The sequence below is a fragment of the Anarhichas minor genome, unplaced genomic scaffold (genome assembly GCF_050575085.1).
Source record: "Anarhichas minor isolate MPS153535 unplaced genomic scaffold, ASM5057508v1 ptg000016l, whole genome shotgun sequence".
Lineage (NCBI taxonomy): Eukaryota > Metazoa > Chordata > Actinopteri > Perciformes > Anarhichadidae > Anarhichas > Anarhichas minor.
Window position 1 is genome coordinate 2,488,428 of NW_027466462.1, and position 19,979 is coordinate 2,508,406.

The 19,979-nt window shown below is 41.0% G+C and overlaps 2 protein-coding genes across 3 annotated transcripts; both read right to left on the reverse strand.

Moving 5' to 3' along the window:
* Window positions 1-4,336: 4,336 nt before the first annotated feature.
* Window positions 4,337-11,186, reverse strand: LOC142950671 (circularly permutated Ras protein 1). Of its 2 annotated transcripts, XM_076092231.1 has the most exons (18): window positions 11,135-11,186; window positions 10,911-10,976; window positions 9,640-9,795; window positions 9,472-9,555; window positions 9,314-9,399; window positions 8,857-9,054; window positions 8,636-8,680; window positions 8,444-8,533; window positions 8,018-8,169; window positions 7,830-7,911; window positions 7,593-7,720; window positions 7,420-7,504; window positions 6,870-6,976; window positions 6,090-6,202; window positions 5,892-6,003; window positions 5,318-5,458; window positions 4,866-4,959; window positions 4,337-4,717 (listed from the first exon to the last, which is right to left on the reverse strand). In XM_076092231.1, the coding sequence occupies exons 1-18, from the start codon at window positions 11,184-11,186 to the stop codon at window positions 4,634-4,636; spliced, it is 1,875 nt and encodes a 624-aa protein (XP_075948346.1). In that variant the 3' UTR covers window positions 4,337-4,633. The 2 variants fall into 2 exon arrangements, with proteins under 2 accessions (XP_075948346.1, XP_075948345.1); XM_076092230.1 differs by having other exon boundaries at window positions 9,472-9,795.
* Window positions 11,187-13,322: 2,136 nt separating this feature from the next.
* tkfc (triokinase/FMN cyclase) lies at window positions 13,323-19,928 on the reverse strand. The gene is made up of 17 exons (XM_076092404.1): window positions 19,865-19,928; window positions 18,830-19,019; window positions 18,137-18,241; window positions 17,861-18,048; window positions 17,304-17,382; window positions 17,125-17,214; window positions 16,881-16,915; window positions 16,700-16,784; window positions 16,518-16,607; window positions 16,293-16,409; window positions 15,485-15,604; window positions 14,994-15,131; window positions 14,791-14,897; window positions 14,593-14,699; window positions 14,451-14,484; window positions 14,216-14,308; window positions 13,323-14,123 (listed from the first exon to the last, which is right to left on the reverse strand). Exons 1-17 carry the CDS (start codon window positions 19,868-19,870, stop codon window positions 13,965-13,967), a joined length of 1,743 nt encoding a protein of 580 aa, XP_075948519.1. The 5' UTR covers window positions 19,871-19,928; the 3' UTR covers window positions 13,323-13,964.
* Window positions 19,929-19,979: the final 51 nt, after the last annotated feature.

The following is a 19,979-nucleotide window of genomic DNA, read 5'->3' on the forward strand; positions in this document are numbered from 1 at the left end:
GCTGACGTTAGTGGTTAATCCTCAGTCGAAAACGTAACAGCAAAAGTCAATACAATATTGCAGATATGTACAATTATAATTTAAACGAACGTTAGCTATTGTGAGCTTTCACAATCGCTTGTTGTTGTGATCGCGGGGGAGGGGGAGCAACCGTTTTCCCGACAAAAAGTACGCCACGCTGGAGTGAACTCCCCCCCCCATCCCCGATATGGATCGATCTATCTGGAGTTAATTTGTCAAAAAGCACCAAAGCAGGTTGCATTCAAAAATATAGAACAATCCATAAGCAATAGGTGTGATTAAATAACCATAAAAGTGTGTTATAAGCTATTTTGACGTCATGCTTTTTAACTTTGTCAAAATGTCGGTCTTAGATTAACATGACAGACTTTAACACAAACCGGCCTCAAGCATGACCTCTGCTGCACTTAAAAAAGTTTCCTGGTGATAGAGGAAAACCACATGGCACTTTCCCAAACCACCTTGCCTCTAAGCCCTTCTGTAACATCGCAACTTGTGGCTTTGCACTTTATTACCTTTAAGGAAGTTGGTTTGCAGCCAAAACATCACAAAGAAAAAGTAACCAGCTATTAAAAGATTACATCGCACATAACATAAACGTCAGTGCATTCCTGCCAACTGACTACAAGCAACAATTACAGCCAAGATGTTATTCAATTCAAGAACAAATTATTTGACTGAAGTACACGTGTAAACACAGTAGGTTGTTACAGACTCTTACTTTGAACGGTGTTCTAAAAACAACACTTTCTCTCACTGTTTAATCTATTAAACTCTTGATTTTATGTTTTCCCACCTTTCTCCAAAAGATTCTACGGGAAATTTATATTATTTTTCCAAGAGATCAGATCGGTCTCCGTCCCTTGTGAATAAACGCTGTTTCTTGAGCTCTAAGCATTCAACGTGAAATCAAAGAGTAAAGGTTGATACCTTTCCTGTTGGTCGGTCTGATTTCAAAATAGATCCAAAACACTCCAGAAACTCTTTTTGTCCTGGCCGTTGTTTCTTGATCTTTACAGGTCGTATCTTGATCGCTCACAATGTCACTTACAAAGTGCGTTTCCTTCTCACACTGTGACATATAAAAAGGTGTGTGTGTGTTTATGTGTGTGTGAGTGTGTGTCTGTGAGGGAAAGGAAAATAACACCACGCCCATTCACCTGTCTATGTTTGGCAGGTAAATGTGGCAGGACCGGTTATGGTACACGTTTCTGCCCTCAACCTTATTTCCTTTATTTATGTTTCTCTTTAAAAATACTTTCTTTAGCAATGAAAACAATTCCACCTACACCTACTTTTGTACATAAACAATTTTTTTGAGACTTGATATGAGGAATAAAATGTTCAATATCGCAATTTCTGGATTATTTTTCTATTCACAAAACACTGCATTAAAGGTGATCTAATTAGTATTTTCAAATGTTTCAAACTCTGCATTGTCTCTCAGCTCTACAGGGCTTTTTAGCATCTTTCAGCTCATTGTTTTGGTTTTACGGGCCACAACTTTACTGTTGTTAACTCAGAAAAAGAAAAAGGAAAGTCTTGGCCCGGATATCCACCGGCAACACTGGAACCCTAGAAATATAGCCCTTTGCCCTCAGGGGCTTATCTGTCTTCAAACCGATAGCTGATGGGTTGCAAGATTGGGAAAAAACATCATGGTTTGGCTTTAAATAAGTATGCTTGTCACTTAACCCAACGACAGACACAGCGGACATGTTACTCAGTGGCGTAGCTCTGGCAGGCCAAGAACCCTAACCCTAAAGCAACAATGCCCTGTATTTGCTCCACCCTGAAGTTAATTACTGACATTAACCTTTATAACAATATCTTCACTACAGTCCGAACGCTGTGTACAGCTCTGCGTAGCCGCTGCTCGGTGATGTAATGAATAAAATGAGCTCTTCATATCAGGGGAATCCTAGCTTCCTTTTGAATCACGGTCTTGTGTGTGCTTTTCTGTCAAGTCGTTTGTTTGCTTTCGCCATGCATACGTGTGTTTTGACCAGTCAGGCATCTCACATTCCTTTCAGCAAATGATGCGCTCTGTCCAAAGAGAGATAAGCTCAATTCTCAGACAGCGTGTCTCTGAAGACGATGCTGTTTGTTTTTTTAACAAAACATTGTGTGAATCATTTGTCATGCAAATGATTCAGCTTCTAAGTAATCACAACATCTGGCACATGCAAACGGCTTTGACAAAGTTGTATTGTTGACAAAATTGCCCTTGCAAGAAAAGTAGTGACAAAGGTCAGCGTTGTCACTGCCATGCAGTCTAAATGATTTATGTAGCATTTGAGGTAGCATCATTTTATCAGCATGTAAAGAAACTCTTAATCATGTAGTTTATATGAAAAATTCTAACTCAATAAATCTCAAAAATAGTTTTAATAAAACTTTCTTTGTTAATTGATTGACAGATGTGCGATTGACCTGTAATTATGCAGCCCGTTCTCACTCCCAACTCGTCAAAAATGGCAAGAAATACAGTCAGTGGCCTACAAGTCAACCTATGACGCTCTATGTGGCCGTGGTCATGGCAGGAATATAGGAGGAAGTGATGTTACGTAGTACAAAGAGCAATTAAGTCCGCATTGGCAGGATGTCAGGGTGAATTGATGGGTCCAAAAACGCAGGGTTTTTTATCCAGGAGACTCTGGTTTGTGTCCCGTGTGAGACCAAAAGTTAATGTTCACTTATTTTAAGTTTTGTGACGTCACGTATGCAACGTAGGATACTTAACTACGTGACAAACATACTTATTTTAACCCAAACCAAAATCTTTTCCGAAACCTAACCAAGAAGTTGTGTTGTCTAAACCTAATTTAGTTGTTTCCTGTGAAAATTAACGTTTGTTTTGAAAAGACAGTGTATGCATGAACATTAGCATAAACGTAAATACTCAAGAACAAGTACCTGATAATTGCACTTCACTGCAGTGCTTTTTTAAGTATATGTATTTCTATCACTTGTAGAAACTATCCGTTTCAATCTGTGTGATGATGTGCCTCACATAGAAGATTTAACTTCAGGTACATTTCCTTCACTGTGACTATTAATCAGCAGTACCATCAGTGCTTTTCCTTTTGTACATTCTGCACTGACACTTCTATGTTGTTTCACAGAAAGAGCAGTTGCACCACAGCTGCGGAATGAAGACTGTATACTTATCACACGTTTGACTGACACACAGCGGCAGATGACAGGAATGTTTTCTCTAGTGTCTCAGATGACATCAAGCTGTTATTGAATGGTACATGAAGTTTTGTGAATTAGTAAATGGAGGCTGTACAGTTAAACTTGCAACAACTGTAATACATGTTTGGGTTGTTTTTGGTCACTTGGGTGCAAAAACAACTGACAACTTAGCGAGTCAATGGCTTAGTCACACATCCAGCAGTTACGGAACAACATAAGCATTCATTTGGGGTTCTGTTTATGTCCACCTGTTGAATGTAAGTCCAAAATTCACTCTCTTTTAGCTCTGTTTTTGGTCACCACCAACCCTTGAGGGAAATGTCTGTCTTTTTAACTGCTAAATGCTCCACTTTGTTCACCAGTCACTGTGTCTGTCTGTTGTTTGCTGCTGAGCAGGTAGTGTACAGTGGGTTTTTACAACATTTTCTCTGAAAGCAGCTGCAAGCTTTGGGCACAAAGGACGCATTGAGAGCAGTGAAAGTGAACCAAAACAGTAAAGTTGTGGCTTGGACAGTAACACAATGAGCTGAGCTTCACCTCCAAGCATGTAGAACAGTGTGTCCCTCCCGAACAACCTGTTTTAACAGCAACTGTGTGGTGCTAAACTAAATTTGCAACTTTCTGAGTGTCGTCTGAACACACCATTAGTTGGTCTAGGGGCATCCTTTGCATCCTTCAAGAAAACACGCATGACAAGACATATGACTGAATGCCATTAACTACTAATAAAGCCTTCAGCAACAGCCAAAATGCACATTATGAAATGTAATCTTTCTAGGTCACTGTGCCGGGTCAGACTCCACCAATAAAACACACCCAACAAACAAAGAGCATGAAACATAACACGCATGCTCCTGAATACTAAAACGTAATAAATCATCCTACGTAAGCATGTCGATGTCAACTCACACCACAACACAAAGGAAAAACATTCCATGAAACCCACAAATCACGTCATCAAAACGTTAGATAAGGACGCATTCAGAGATACACCCGACTAGCCAACTATTCCTGTGTGTCGGTATGTATGTTTGACAAACAAATATACAGAAGGGTTATTTGAGGTGAGCATATTTTTACTGAGTATGCAGTACAATAATGATCTTATTTGACATGAAACAATCATATCTGCTCCTTGTTTATTAAGTATATTTCTTATCAAATCAAATTAAAACAAAATAAATATAGTACAGATTAGTTTCTCATGAGAGAAATTCATTTGCTTTCTGGCACAGTCTGTCTTATTTGTTTGTGTTCATCTTTGCTTTAAGTCATTTATATCTCTGACAAACTTCTTTAGCTATACACCAACATGGCTTACTATGAAATAAAGTCTCCATATATATGTGGATGACTGATTTATTTACATTCCATTCATGGGAACATTCTTCTTCCTCCTTGTCTTCTTCTGGATCTAACTTGTGTTGTTGTTGTTTTTGCCGACACTGCGGGCTCTCTTCATCTGGTACATTACCTTGGCTGCTTCATCAGAGAGAGTCTGCAGGGGGAAAGCGATGACAAATCAGTATGTAGGAAATCTTGTCAATGTGTAAGAGATCCTGGCTTTTTTATTTTGGAGCCTCTTTATAATGAAATTATCAAATATTAATTAATTGGCTTCATTGATAAATTAAGTGCAACATTACCTGGGATTCCGTGGTGATGTCATCACAGATTGCCGTCATGGTGTCCATCCAGTTGCCATAGATACTCTCTTCCTCTTGGATAGGCCTCTGCTTACTATGGGGGCGCACACACACACACACACACACACCTCCCTTTACCATCAGACCTGCTCGCCGAGCCTCAACCCTTAGCCTAACTTAAACCCAAGTCTAATCTTAACATTAAAACCAAGTCTAAATCCAAAATCCAAAGTGGTGAGGTGGACATTGGAGATGATACCCCAAAAACAGGGAAACTGGGCCAGAGTCCCCATAATGTGGGTGGGGTTATAGGTCCCCACAATGTGATGTAAACCAAAGATAATCATACACAGAACGTGTGTAAATCAAACATGTTAAATCTTATATAACCAAATATAAATGTCCTATTTAGATCGGAGGTCAAAGGAACTTCAGAGGCCAGAGAGTCATACCTGATTTGTTTGTGCAGGTCTTGCTGTGCTTTTAGTTGCCTCTGCGCTTCCTGCACTCGACCCTCCATTGTTAAACTGGCACAGAGTTGAGCACAGTGAACGCCGAGCACCGCCATGTTGAGGCTACCAGGCCAAATACGACTTCAGACGGAGGAGACGAGAAAAACACTCTTAATAACACATTTCTACAAGTGCTTTTCACAGGTTTGAGGCCTGAAAATATCACTTGTATTTGTATACACAGGCATTCTCTTGTATTTTACTTACTGTACTATTTTTCATATGTAGATCATTTTAAGTTGTCTGCCATTTCTATTTTCTAAAGCACTTTGTTTGGAAAAGTGCTATGTAAATAAAAGTTTATTATCATTAAAATTATATTATTGCAATGCATTTCTTCGATTTTTACAAAAAAACTTTTCAAACTTCAATATCTGATCAAAGAAAATGTAAATACGACTGAAAAATCTGACATAGACTGTGGTGTTAACTATGACAGTTTTTGACACTATGGACATTAAAGTCAATACCACACAAGTACCGCAAGTTCAGTATTCAACCCTACAGTATTCACCTGGCGGTGGTAATGGGTCGCTGTTCAGTAATAACTCGAGTGACTTTTTCTCTGTCTCTGGTCTTGAAGCTGAGCTGGAGTTGGAATGGAAGTGTGTCCCTCTGAAGGAAAACTGTCACACACATTGACATTACTGGGTGCGAGTCCCCACAATGTCATGTAAACCAGCTAACAGAACATGGTAAATGTTTGTCTTACCTTCCATGAATTCTGGTTTTACAGCAAACTGGATGGTGATCTCTAGCCCCTTGGTCACATTCCCTATTTCTCTCACCAGTTTGTGATTGTTTTCATCCTCATAGGGAAAATACCTGCAGATAAAGAGAGGAGAAAGTAAAAAAATCACCATGAATGAGCTACATTTTTTAAGTAGGGCTGGGTCAGATTACTTTGAAATTAAGTAAATTACTGAACACAATTTTTTTGTAATTATTAATATGATGCATTGGATTATAAAAAAAATGTAATGTAATCTGAATACTTTTGGACTACTTCAAAATCAGTCATTAAAAAATATTGCGCCGTATACAGAAAGAAAATGGACGCAGCCACTGAATATTCAGAGTTCCACAAATATTAATTTTTTTCATTATACGTCTGAAAGCATTTTCAATCAATGAAAGTTGGTCGAATCAAATGAAACTAATGCAAACAGTGTTGCTGCTGTGTTGTTAAATCAAAGGCCACATGGAGGACTTTGCTCTCGTTACGCAAGAGGAACATTTGTCCAAATGTTCAATCTTGTAAAAACTTTACAACATTGTACATAAATCCCCAATAAAAAACTAAAACAAATACTACTTAAGTCACATTTTACAAAACTGGCAACCTGAGAGAAATAAATCAATTTGATATAGAGTGGAACATATTTAGCAAGACGTAATCCAAAATGTAGTCAAGTAACAATATTACAAGTAATATTAAAATAATACTATGATCTGATTGCACTTTTTTTTTTTGGTGTCAGTCACCACTCACACTCCGTCAGGAGCAAACACGGTTGCTGTGACTCCGGTTGCAAGTATGTTGTCCACGGAGGCCGACTGGATCTCTGTTGCAACCGTACCGATGCTTACAATGTTCACCTGTGCAGGAGAGGGAACAAAGTCAAGTTTATTTATTCGTAACATTTGTACACATACTTAGATCATTTTTATGCACTATAGCATACCCATGTCTTAAAAGGCGGTTGCTAACAAGTGGCTAAATGAGATGACAAAGCGCCATCACAAGTCGGCCTTAACTTCCTTGTTGTGTTTACTCGCCCTCATGTGACCGTGATGAAGTTTGTTTATAGCCTATAATTAGATTTTTTTACTTCTTTTGATTGCATTAATTCTCCAAAAATCATTGTCTTTTTGTCGAGGGAAACAGTGTGATGCCAACTTCCTTGTTGTCATCAGAAGTGATGATCAGTAATGATTGAATAGCTTAAGAAACACCCTCCCCCCCACACCTTTCTCCCGGGACATTCATTTACATTACACATGTTCCTCAGTGCCAGCAGTTATGAGGCTTTATGTCTCACCCTTCCTCCAGTCGTGTCTGAGAGTCTCCCAACGTCTGCCAGGCGACAGTCTGTCCCTTCAAAACTCATTACTGATATTATGACTCTGGGAGAAGAAAGAGAGTATATTTCATTGGTATTCTAACATTTGATTTAATGGGATTCATTTGCACAGTAACAGCGGCGATCCTCACCCACTCCCCACAGCCTGAAGAGCCAGTTGTCTGTAGAAATATGGAGTGAGTGGAGAGGAGGACAGAGAGGGAGTTTGCTCCATCTCACCCAGTCCAATGTTGGCCCTGCCGTCAGTACACAGAATCACCTGCGGAACACAGAAGATCGGAAACTCCATTACCCACTTTTTTTGCCAATATACAACACTTTTACAAGCCAAGATGTTGTAGTATTCCTTTAAAGTTGTTTAGCCTCACCTTTGACCCGCGGTACCTCGACGCCATCGCTACCGAGGCTAACGCTGCAGGACCGAGACACGTAGCGCCATGTTCCCTGAGGCTGGATACACAGAAGTATTAAACACAAAGATTCAAGTTATGTACCACAGAGAAGTATTTGACTGTATAGAGTAATCTAAATAGTATTTAACTCCGCATTCACTCACTCTTTGACTCTCTGTACTAGTTGGTCGTACGTCTCAGCAATACAGTGTGGGATGCTATAAGCCACACCCTTCTGCCATATATGGTCGTAGTCAACCAACGCCCAGTCCCTGAGAGTGAGAGGAGTACCAGTACCATCGCCATATATCACAACCTGGAAACAACAAATGTGTGTTTAAATATGCTATTATACTTCAAAAAGATGCATTGTGCTGAAAAAATAAGAAAAACAAATTCAATTAATGAATAGATACTATTGGCCTTTTCAGCATTTAGTTAATTTAATAAAATAATACATAGTTTGAATTTATACGATGCAGTAAATTCTCAAAATAAAACCACAATAGCCAATTTTGAATTGATTCTCTCTCAACCCTTGTTCTTACTTCCTAAATAACGTTTGAAATGGAGGAAATGACGTCTCCTACCTCATCATTGAAGGTGACCAGCGCCACTCTCCTGTGGGGGGACAGCTGCAGCAGGGATGACAGCGCCCTCTGGAGGGCGTCCTGGATACCCTGCGAGAGAGAAACAAAACACCCAGAAAGAGAGTAAAGGAGTAAAGAGACTCCCGGGGTGATTTAGGAGTGGAGCAAAGAAACAACTAATTTAAATCTCACCTCTAATCTGGATATGTAAACTGGAGAGCCACTGCTTGATGTCACCTGTTAGGAAGAGGATTTGCATGATACGTCTCTTCACATAAAGATTTATGGAGATATTTTCACTTAAATATGAAATGCAGGAATTTTACTTTGAATGGAGCAATGTTTACATTAATGCATTGGTACTTTTGCTAAGGTAAATGGGCTGAATATGTCTTTTACACACACACACACACCTCTGCAGTGACACTCATACTGCCAGAAATGTCCACACAGAAGACCACCAGTGTGTCCTCCAAGTTCTGGTAGTCGTCGTCGCTCTGATTGGGCAGGTAAAGGTCGTCGCCGTGTACGCCTGCGCGTTGGCCGACACACTCTCTCTTCACGCTGTCGTTTACGGCGTTTTCGCATCCGCAGAACTCGCACATCCAAACCTGAAGCGGAGGAGGAGACGAGGAGGAGACGGGGAGGAGACGAGGAGGAGACAAGGAGGAGACAAGGAGGAGACGGGGAGGAAACGGATCTTTCATCTTGTTTTTACTGCCTTTGGTGCACTGATTTGAGATATGTATTATATTTCAAGAGAAAGAAACAGAAGTTAGTGAAGAGAAAAGAAATGCACAACACTGAAGTTTGGATTTAGAGAAACTATACGACTGCAGGAAAGAACCTGTGCAATCATGTTCCACTCACCTTCCTCTGTATGGAGCTCAGACATGACAAGGCAGCACTACATTTCCCACAAATCACTGGGCTTTGGAAACTCTGAATGCCTGAGGCTGGTTAGAAAAAGAGAAGAGTTATAGAAAACAAACATTGCAACAGGTGTGTTTGTGTTCGTGCCCTCTGACCTTGGCCGATGTCGACCAGTTTCCCAATGTTTATTGAGATGACGTTGACGTTGGCTTTCAGCCGGCTTTCTCTGTCCTTGTCCGCTGATGGAAACACGGCAGAGGAATGAAAAAGGCAAGCAGTGAATGTAACTTTGAAACACTCACGATTCAGCAAACAGACCTCACCTCTGGGTGGGACGGGAGGAGGGACGGGAGGAGGGATGGGAGGAGGGAGGGAACGAGGCGCGACCGGAGGCAGGGAGGAGGGAAGAGGGGGGAGAGGCAGAGATGTGGGCCGAGGTTTTCGGAAGCGACGAGGAGGCAGCGGTGGAGGAACTGGACCTGAAGGCATAGTTGTACTTTACTTGAGTATTCTCACTCACCGTGATACACCGTGATCTCATGAGAAGGCGTATATGCAAAAAGCAAGAACGGCGTTATTATTTCACGCTAAATGACTTACAAACTGTTGTGTCATTCACACGCCATTTGGTGAGAGCGGGCTGGTTTATACGATATGATGCAGCACAAACTACACTAAATCGGCTCCACATTCTTACGTGTATTCATTTTTGATTAAAGGGGACACGTGCTCAAATTTGTACTAGTACTTGAGTAAATGTACTTCGTTACATCCCACCGCTGTTGATGGTCCTGTAACAAGGGTCCACGCTCCCCCAAGACCACACCAATGAAATCAACCACTCATTGAACCCCGTCCTGTTCTAATAAGTCTGCATGTGACAGAAGAAGGGGAGCCAAAACCTGAACGGCTTGTTGAATCACATGTTTTCTGACTAGGTTTTTCTTATTTCACAACTCCAGATACCCAAAAGTATGTTAGCAAGTTTTTCCATGATATGTCCCCTTTAAAACGGAATATTAGAATATTCTATAATACTAATACTTTGAAAGGAGCCACTCTGCATAACGAGTACTTGATTTTGCTGATAGTACTTCTGTACTGATACTGATACGTACTAGAGGTGCTTCTATTCTTACCCAAGTAAAGATCTATGTACTTCTTCCACCGCTGTGGTTAACACATTTCATCGCCTACACTACGGGGTGAAAGTGGCGTTTTGTCCACTTGGGCCTCATTTTGATGGTGAGAATCACTCAAATATGCAGAATACATGAATTTTTCTACATTACTGTCACGCTTTTTAATACTTAAAAGAGAATTTTGTGGACTTTCCCTCGTTGAATTGCTATCAGCACATCTATGCTTCTCTGTCTCTTGCAAGCTTGCCCACACACACACACACACACACACACACACACACACACACACACACACACAAACCCACAATTAGACGCTACTGTTGAACATGCTTTCCTGTTATTTCCCTGCAATACTCTTGAGAATGAGATGAACAGAAAAACAACAGCTCAGACACGTTGACCTTTACGAATGAATGTTTTTGTGCAAACGTGTGTGAAAGAGAGAGAATCACCTTCTTGTTGTTTAACGGCCACTCTGTTGTCATACTGCTGCTTGACAAGAGAAACACCTGTGGCTGCTGGGAAAATGAGTTCATTAGCAAATAATGAAATTAAGACTAAATTAAATGGAGCAAATGATCGTATCCACCCACAATGCTTCTGAGCCATAAAGGAAAACTATTCCAAAGTTTCGGGGCAAAGACAGCAGATAAAAAGTGGATTTCTCAGCACTCACCTGCTCCACCAGGCCTCCAATTACACACAACATGACTGCAGGCAAACTCCATCTGGGACGCATAAAGGCACAGAAAGTTGATATAATGAGTCATTCAAAAGACTTTCCTATGAACTCAACGTGCGGTCGGGTTAGCGTGAGCTTCGAGAAAGAGAGAAGCGTGAGTGTAGGATGCAGAAATCTGACAGATCAGCAATAAGGCGACAGCAGATCAGCTTCCTGGCGTCGTGGATCACACGTCGTTACCGCCTTGATTTGGTTATTGTTCTAGTGAACAGGTGGCTTAGTAAAACCATGAAAGCAAACATTTCCTGTTTGAACAACTGTGACGGAAAAGGGAACAACATGGGGAGAAATAGCCGGGTAAGGGTTAAACATAAGCACACAGGGTATGTGTACTGTATATAATGTAGTACAAGAGTTTAATATAGTGCAGTGATACTTCATTTACTGCACCGGTGTTCTAACTCACAATGAAAATAAGTTGATTCACGATGGAATGTTTTCGTTTATGCTTTAAATATTAATAAGGTGCCAGAATGCATAGAAAAGATAAACTAATAGAGCTCGTTATGTATAAAAAAAGCTCCGACATTGGTCCGAGTTAAGCCCCAAATGTCCTCAAATCCTAGAAACCTGTTTGTGTATTTCACACTAAAAGAGCTGCAGTATTGAAATGTGTGCAAGTATATCCTTAGAAACAAAAAACTAAGTACGGGGTGTTTTTATGGAACGTAAAGAGATGATTCATATGCTCTCGTGTTAGGAGCAGGATGGAAGCCTTGTACTCTATGCTCACTGTTTGGGGGGTTAAAATTAAACATTGGTGATTAGTAGCTGTTGAAAAATATTTATTTAATATTTATTTTTTATATATTTTATCATCTTTTAATTTGTTGTATATGTTATTTCTTTTTTTCACAATTGTATGTCTTCTGGTGGTTCACATACAGACATAGAAATGTATTGTTAATATTGTTTCTTAACAATCTAATGAAGAAAGTGTTAAAAACTAAAAATAATAGCTACAATGTGCTCTTCATTGTGTCTCCGGATCAGTTTATGTTTATGAATGATACCAACATTTGAGTGATTGCGTGACGGAAAAATGTTCCAGTTATGTTTAAAAAAAACCCCACCATATTTCTTCCATGCAGTGGTCAACACGTCTTCTGTCAGACTAGTCAAACATCCAAAATACACATTTAGGTGTTTATTCTACTACTTTGTCTATTTGCATCTGTAGATTTCTCCTAAATTAATCCAAAGTTACTGTTAGATAATGACTCATTTGCATATTTAAATATAATTTCAGAAGAAATACAAAATATAATTGTTTTAATGTAAGTGAATTAACACTATTATTGTTTTCAGACACCAGCTTAACTATGAAAGAGTATTAAGGCCAATGCAGGTAAAGAAATATATAAATGACTGGTTGCTGCTTCATGTTCACCACACAGACACGAGAGTGGCATCAATCTTCTCATCTAAGAAAGCAGATAACTTTGGCTCAATGCACTTTTCTTAACATTTGTTTAAAGTCGCTTAAAATAGCATATATTCATACGCTGTCCATCTTAAAACAAGTGCACAAACCCACTACACTCAAGCACTTACACTGTGCTGTAAACCAACTGATCAGTCATTTCTAGAGCAGCAGGGGGATGCCACACGCTCAACAGTTCTGGTAAATGTCCCATCTGTTGTCACACACACACACACACACACACTGAATTATTGAGTCTTACAAAAATGAAAGCTCAACTGACTTTCCTCAAACCCAGCATGGCAGTTGGGACCCTTAACTTTCATCCTCTCACTGGCAACACAAACTCATTACAAGAAGAACATAATTACCTTTGCCGTTGTCAGAGCACAGCGGTGTCGCTGAAACTGAAAGCCAGCGTTTGAAACGCAGCAGGTTAATACTATGAACGTGTGTGTGTGTGGGGGGGCGTGTTCAGTCTAAAGAGCAACGCCGTGCGGTGAGACTTGTGTGTCAGGAAGTTGACACTTGGTTGCTGGTCGAGAGAGAGAGAAACGAAAGATAAAAAAGGAAGAGAAGAAGAGTTGAAAGAGAGAAGAAAAAGATTTGTATCTACGGACGCTTTAATCCTAACCAGACACACGCATGCATGCGTGTGTCTGGTGTTCTGTAAAAACACACACTTCATCATGTACTGTATCATATGTACAGTTTATTTGTGTTGCATCAAGAAAGTGCATTTAATTCATGTACAGCATTTGTTCGAACATGAAAGAGTTAAAAACAAATGAAGAATCAGAATGTATTATTATTATTAATAAATAAACACTGCGACTATTTTACAGACAGAGATCAGTTTGCTCCTCACGCTTCAGTTCTGACCATTATTTTAAAAAATGTGTCAAATCATCAAGTGTTGATTATGTGATGTGATGTCTAGTTGTTAGTCGTAACAAGGAATGTTAAATTCATGACTTAAATACTTATACAAAACTCTTCTGCTACTGTTCAAGCGTTTGAATAATTATTAAAATCAATAACAGAAATTAATTCAAGTCTTGCTAAACTTTACCTGGATTGTCAGTAAATCTTTTTCACATTTTTGACAATTTCATAATTCTAGAGAACACTTCACATCACTGCTGATACTTTTCTGAAGCACACAGTTCATTTTCACATATTTTCTGTCTTTCAAGCATCAAATTCCCCAGTTTCTATTCCTTTACTGTATGTATGGTATGAAAATGTGCTTCAAAAGAGGTCAAAATCTGTTTTTTTCTCTGTTAATGAGCCATAATAGTGTTGCCCTGTGTTGTATTAGCCATGATCTGCTTTACTAGATTACTTCCGCCCCTCCAGCGCCTCCAGCACGGCTCTCAGGATGGCGGCGACAGCCACGGCGCCGGGGTCGGGCAGGGTGACCCGCTCGGCTGCGATGTAGCTGGCTCGCCCCGCCCTTGCTGTGAGGTCACGGGTCGACTCCGCCCCCAAGGCCGCTTTCTAGGCAGAGAGACGGGGGAAGGCCGAAAGATGAGGCCACTAGATGAACTCACGAGTCAACATGTAGAGAATCAGTACGTATGTTACTGCACCTGCACGGCAGTCTGAAGTACAGCCATCTGTCCACCAGGTGGTGCTGCTGTCAGCTTCATCAGCTCGTCCACAGCGGGACACAAAGCATCCAACTAGAGAGGTATAAAGACAAAAAGGCTTTTTTAATAATAATCTCTGTGCCGAGGAGAGGTCATATAATATGTTAATCAGGAAATGCTTTTCAAAATAGACAAGATGCATGAGAAGTAGCAGACAAATGAGAGAATAACTCACCATTGTTCTGTCTCCAGGGTCAGCACCGCCGTACCTGAAGACAGTTCACAATACAGATCGTTTCTCAACTTTTTATTATTTAATTTTTTTTGCACATACACATGTAGGCATATCAAAAAGACAGACACACACAGCCCCGCACCTCCTCATGGCCTGTGTCCCAGCATGCATTGCACTAGCCCAGGCTGCAGCGTTGCTCTGCCCCTCAGTCACATGACCAGCCGCTGCCGTCAGGAACAGACTGTACAACTGACAGACACACGTAGGTGAGTGTGTGTGTGTGTGTGTGTGAGCGTGAGAGGTCAACTACCACTTTATGTCAAAGTGTGTCGAAACCTACCGCTCCCGAAGACCCGCCCATCTTCTCCTGCACCAATCCAGCGAGGACTGACAGCAGTTGTCCGGGGCAGCCAGGGACCACATGATCCTGGAGCCACTCCTGAATGGCTGAATGAGCATTTGCACGATAATTGTTCTGATTTTATTTTACACATGCACCAGCATGTCATCGTGCAGCTGTTGATATGAATCACTGTGTCCTACCTTTAGCAGCCTGTGCATGAGTGTTCCCACAGTCTCCGTCCCCCGCAGCGCGGTCCAGAGCGTTGAGTTCCTCCTGCTTCTCCAACAGCGTGGAACAAACCCTCTCTAGCGCTTTACGCATCACAGGACTCAGTAGCCCTGGCAGAGACAACAAAACAGTCCATCTATATATCATTTACTTGATTGAACTTGATTGAGCTGCAGTTTCACTAATGGCCACAAGATGGCAGTATTGAACAATAAAATACAAAAATACAAAGTTAACAAATATGTTCACAGGTCACACAGTCTTGGTTGCAGAATACATTTTTAAATCACACCATGATTTAAACTAAAATAATTGTTTTATGGAGGCATTGAGTTTTAAAAAGTATTATGACAGTTTATCGTACTCAGGAGTCGTGGTGGAAACATAATCATGTCACACAAATTCCTCACTTAATACACATGAAATATACTTCATGTACACACTGAAGAACTTTGATACTAACCGTCAGAGTACGTGTCGTCTTGTGGCCGTGCGCTCGCGGGCTGAGGGTCTGTGATGTAGTTGCGTCCGCTTACACACACACTACTGAGGTTTGGCCAGGCGGGGGCGCTAGTCTTAGCATCTGTATGGGATACAGGATGTTAAACGTGTGTGTGTGTGCTTCTATCTTTATGAGGACCATTTGAGTTTTAACATTGTGAGGACATTATCTTTTCTCTTCTTAAAAGGGCCGTCTGAGGGTAAATACTAGGTTTTAGGGTTACGGTTAGTATTAAGTTAGAGCACACATTTAGCACGTAGTTTCCCCTAAATCCACCAGTTGTCATTTTTACATACGAGTTAATGAACTGATTAAAGAAATGACTTACAATATGTTGATTATTGAGCTTTATAGGTGCCGGTAGCAGGCAGCAAGCTCCGGGTCTGACAAGTGAAGCGAATGCGGTTTAAGTGTCTTAAACTTGCATTCTCTCTACTGTCCAGCAGGGGGCGACTCCTCTGGTTGTATAGAAGTCTATGAGAAAATGACTCTACTTCTCTCTTGATTTATTACCTCAGTAAACATTGTAAACATGAGTTTATGGTCTCAATCTCTAGTTTCAAGTCTTCTTCAATACAGCATGATGTTCATTTAGTACATTATGGTCCATTTAGAGTCAAACAGACCATAAAGCAGGGGATGCTTTAGGGCGGGGCTTACTGTGATTGACAGGTCAAATTTTCCAAAACGTTGAACTATCCCTTTAAGAACAGGGTTAGGGTCCTCACGAGTATAGCAATACATGTGCGTGTCGTGTGTGTATGCTCACCAAACAGCCTCAGTGTTTCCTGGTCGGCCCTCATCAGGGTCAGCGACACTCCCGCCATCTCCAGCGATGTCATGAACGACCCCGACATCACCCTGGCCACCACCACGCCGCGACCCTCTGTAACCACAGAACAACATCCTCAAGAGATGCATCCCATTTAAGAGAGTGCCGGTTGCGTTAATGCCTTGCTCTACAGGTCGGGAGTAGGTCATTTTAATGTGGTACCCAGACAGATGATGGCTGCTTTCGTAACCACCGCAATCTCCAGACAGGACAGAGCTCCGAGGTTGTTCACACACACAACCACAGAGTCTCCTGTACGAAAGAAGAAGCACATATTTAAGAAAATGTCTGCATGCATTGAAATCAGATACAATTCGAGAGCTAACACATTGCACTTCGAGGACCTGATTTAAGAGGCAGATGTGATTGGCTGTCGGGGTTGGTCATGTGATCTAGCATGGTCCTCACCACCTCATCTGCGGACGCCACCTGATTCAACAGGATAAGAGAAGACAAATAAGTGAAAATATATGCGGGTTGAGGGTAAAAAGCCTCATAGAAAACAGCATATTGAGGCTGAGTCACCTTTGACCTTTTGATTCCAGGTTCGCCGTGGATTCCTTGAAGAAGACGAAAAAAAAAACACCAACATCGTTTTAACGCCGAGCGAGCGATTCACAGTGAGAACAAACGTAGCCTGAGTTTGCAAAGTAATACAGAGAAGCAAAGGAGTGACGTTTCTGGCTTAAAGCCTGGCTTATACTTTAATCAGTTCAGGAATGTGAATTTATGTAAATATCTCCTCCTCCCTCTCCCCATCGTCCCTCACCCAGTCCCAGCTCCATGTCTCCTGGCGGCAGGTCAAAAGAAGGCAGGCAGCCTGGAACGCTGCACGGCGACAGACTCACCCCCAGGGTGCCTGGAACACAAACGCCAAACAAAATGTATCAGAAGAAGAATCACAGTATTTCTACCAAGCTTTAAGTAAGAAGGGGGAGAGAGACTCACCGATGCCCTTTAAGACCTCTGTCACCTTGGAAACAATCTGGTCCAATGAGAAGCCTTCTTCTGCTAAGGCGCCTGCCAGCTGACAGAAAGTGCGACCAGACTTTTAATTTATCACAAACAAAACATTGTTTGTGTTGTCCAGCTGCATGATGGGAAGTGTAGGATCTAGTGTTTTTGGAGCTTGATGCAGACTAGGAAATCAAAATCAGGATATGTCGGCCTCTAGAGCTTCACTAATAACCAGATTTATGGAATTATAAATTGCGTGAGTGCTTGGCCCATTGAGGTGACAAAACTTAACCCACACGAGGGGAAACTGAGAGAAAAAGACGTGTTGCTGATGTTTACTGCAATAAAAAATATCAAAATGGCAAAATACGGTTGATTGATCATCTGTTCATCAATTCAAAAAGGCCCATTGACTTATTATTTTAGCTGCAACTTGATCTGCAAGACAGTATAAAAGGTGTAGCTTTGGTACAGCTCTCTTGAGTTCAGACTTTTTTTGTCGGACTATTATTTTGAAGGTAAAGAACGTTGTTGTCGTTGTTGTTTACCTTGTGTATGAAGATGGTGCCACACAGGCCTCTCCGCCCGGCCTTGCTGGGTTGGTCAAAGGCGCAGTCCTCTGCAACTACCACCATGTCAACAGCGATGCCGTGATTACGGGCCTGCTCGGCGGCCAATCCGAAGTTGAGGCGGTCGCCGGTGTAGTTCTTCACAATGAGAAGAACTCCGGAGGCTCCTGTGGAGGGAGGAGAGCTGTTATACCTCAATTATTGCCATTTAATCTAATCATTCTTTAAATTAACATTCACAATGTTGTGCATTACCTGCAGTGTGCAAGCTGAGAATAGCAGCCAGGATGCTGGCAGGAGGTGGAGAAGCAAACACTCCACCGGCAACAGCAGCGGACAGCATACCTGCACCCAGATAACCTGGAGACAGACAGAGATGTATGGAAGGCAATTTCTGCCACTGTGATGAAAATAAAAGGTTTTGTATGTCATTAAAATGACAAACTAGCTCAAGAAAATGAGCTAGTTTCTCAAAATAATGAGAAACTTAACGTAAATACCCTTTTTACAGCAGCTTCTTATGGGATAACTTCATCTGATTTCCCCCCAATCCCTTCAAAATAAAAGCCCCATAGCGTAAATGTATTTTAACAGGAATCTCAGGATGAGGCTTGTTTTTCAAAACAAAAGCCCCCAACTCTCACTGCATGTTAACAGACAACTAGGGAGGAACCTGGTTTTTCAAAAATATAACCTCCAGAAGGTAACTGTATCTTTACAGGCAACTCAGGACAAGGCCGTTTTTCTAAATAAAACCCCCATAGAGTAGCTTTATCTTAACAGGATGCTGAGGATGAGGCTGTTTTTCAAAACAAAAGCCCCCAACTATCACTGTATGTCAACAGGCCACCAGGGATGGGCCTAATTGTTAAAAAGAAAAGCCCCAGAAGGTAGCTGTATCTTAAAAGTCAACTCAGGATGAGGCTGTTATTTAATAAAAAGTCCTACCCCCGTGTGCCGGCTCGTGTCCCGACCCCCCACCAGACAGCAGGGCAACTTTGCCCCTCAGGTTGTTCAGGTCGGACCGAAGCACAACTCTGTGGCCCTTCAGCAGAGACAGGCTCCCACTGGCCCTCACAAGGCCACACAGAGCCTCGTCCACACAGCTGTCCACTGAGTTTATCAACTTCTTTTTGGGCTGAGAGAGATAAAAAAAGAATACACGTACAAAGTTTATAATAAGCTCACAAAATATGATGTATTGTACTGTTAATCTTGGGATTATTTTTGGTAAATATCATATTCATTCTTATAAGTGGAGAGGCAGTACTCCCTCTTTTACCATGTTCATCTATAATGTTGCTATTTCCGTTTACCTTTTTGCTTCTTTTAATTTTTAATAATCTTTTTTTTCTCTCTTGATAAATGGTACCTCTATTGTTCATAGTATGCATTGTTTTGAGGATAGCATCACTTCCACCATTGTTGATTCAATTTCATCCTTTGAATATTAATTCCCTGTCCCTAAATATAAATAAATACCTAAATTAATTAATACATATGATGTATTTTGATATTTCAAACTGGCCAAAAGTATATTAAGCATGTTTTGTACTAAAGGGCACGTTTATGCTTATTCACATTTTCTACTTTTCACGCAAATGTAATGTTAACTTAATTAAAATTCGGGAGTATTTTTGCACTGTGTAAGTTAAACCTACATCTTCTATAATGAGGTCAGAGGTGATACGAGTCCTCATTCCACACACAAACACAAACACAGTAAAATCCAAGTTTACAGAAGCTGCACAATAAAGTTTTATCTGCAAAAACAGAGTATAGAAAGTAACAATTACAGCTTTTCCTGCACTTCCGTTATCACTGCATGGACTCTGATCCTTTGGAGTGCAACGCGTGCAAAGTAATGCAGCTAAACTGAAAGAAAACCCTCCTCTGATTCTTCACGTCAGCCAATATTCACAATCACAAAGAGTCACTGCTCAGTCATCTCTTCACAATACCTTCGACAATCTATCTTTTTACCTCCATTTGGACTTCTCTTGCTTCTTTTCCCTTCCGACTGCAGGTAAACACAAGAGATGGATCAGTCAGATTTTGCAGGAATGACACCGGAAGTAATGCGACTTTGCTTACAAAA

What these genes read in the sequence shown, in the direction of transcription:
- LOC142950671 (XM_076092230.1), bottom strand. Translation starts at nt 11,186, where the DNA reads ATGGAGTTTGCCTGCAGTCATGTTGTGTGTAATTGGAGGCCTGGTGGA. An exon ending in TTTACATATCCAGATTAGAG is followed by an intron (nt 8,534 to 8,635) that starts GTGAGATTTAAA and finishes TCTCTCTCGCAG; the next exon opens with GGTATCCAGGACGCCCTCCA. An exon ending in AAAACCAGAATTCATGGAAG is followed by an intron (nt 6,004 to 6,089) that starts GTAAGACAAACA and finishes TGTGTGTGACAG; the next exon opens with TTTTCCTTCAGAGGGACACA.
- tkfc (XM_076092404.1), bottom strand. An exon ending in GGAAACACTGAGGCTGTTTG is followed by an intron (nt 15,605 to 16,292) that starts GTGAGCATACAC and finishes TATCCCATACAG; the next exon opens with ATGCTAAGACTAGCGCCCCC. An exon ending in TACTTCAGACTGCCGTGCAG is followed by an intron (nt 14,124 to 14,215) that starts GTGCAGTAACAT and finishes CTCTCTGCCTAG; the next exon opens with AAAGCGGCCTTGGGGGCGGA.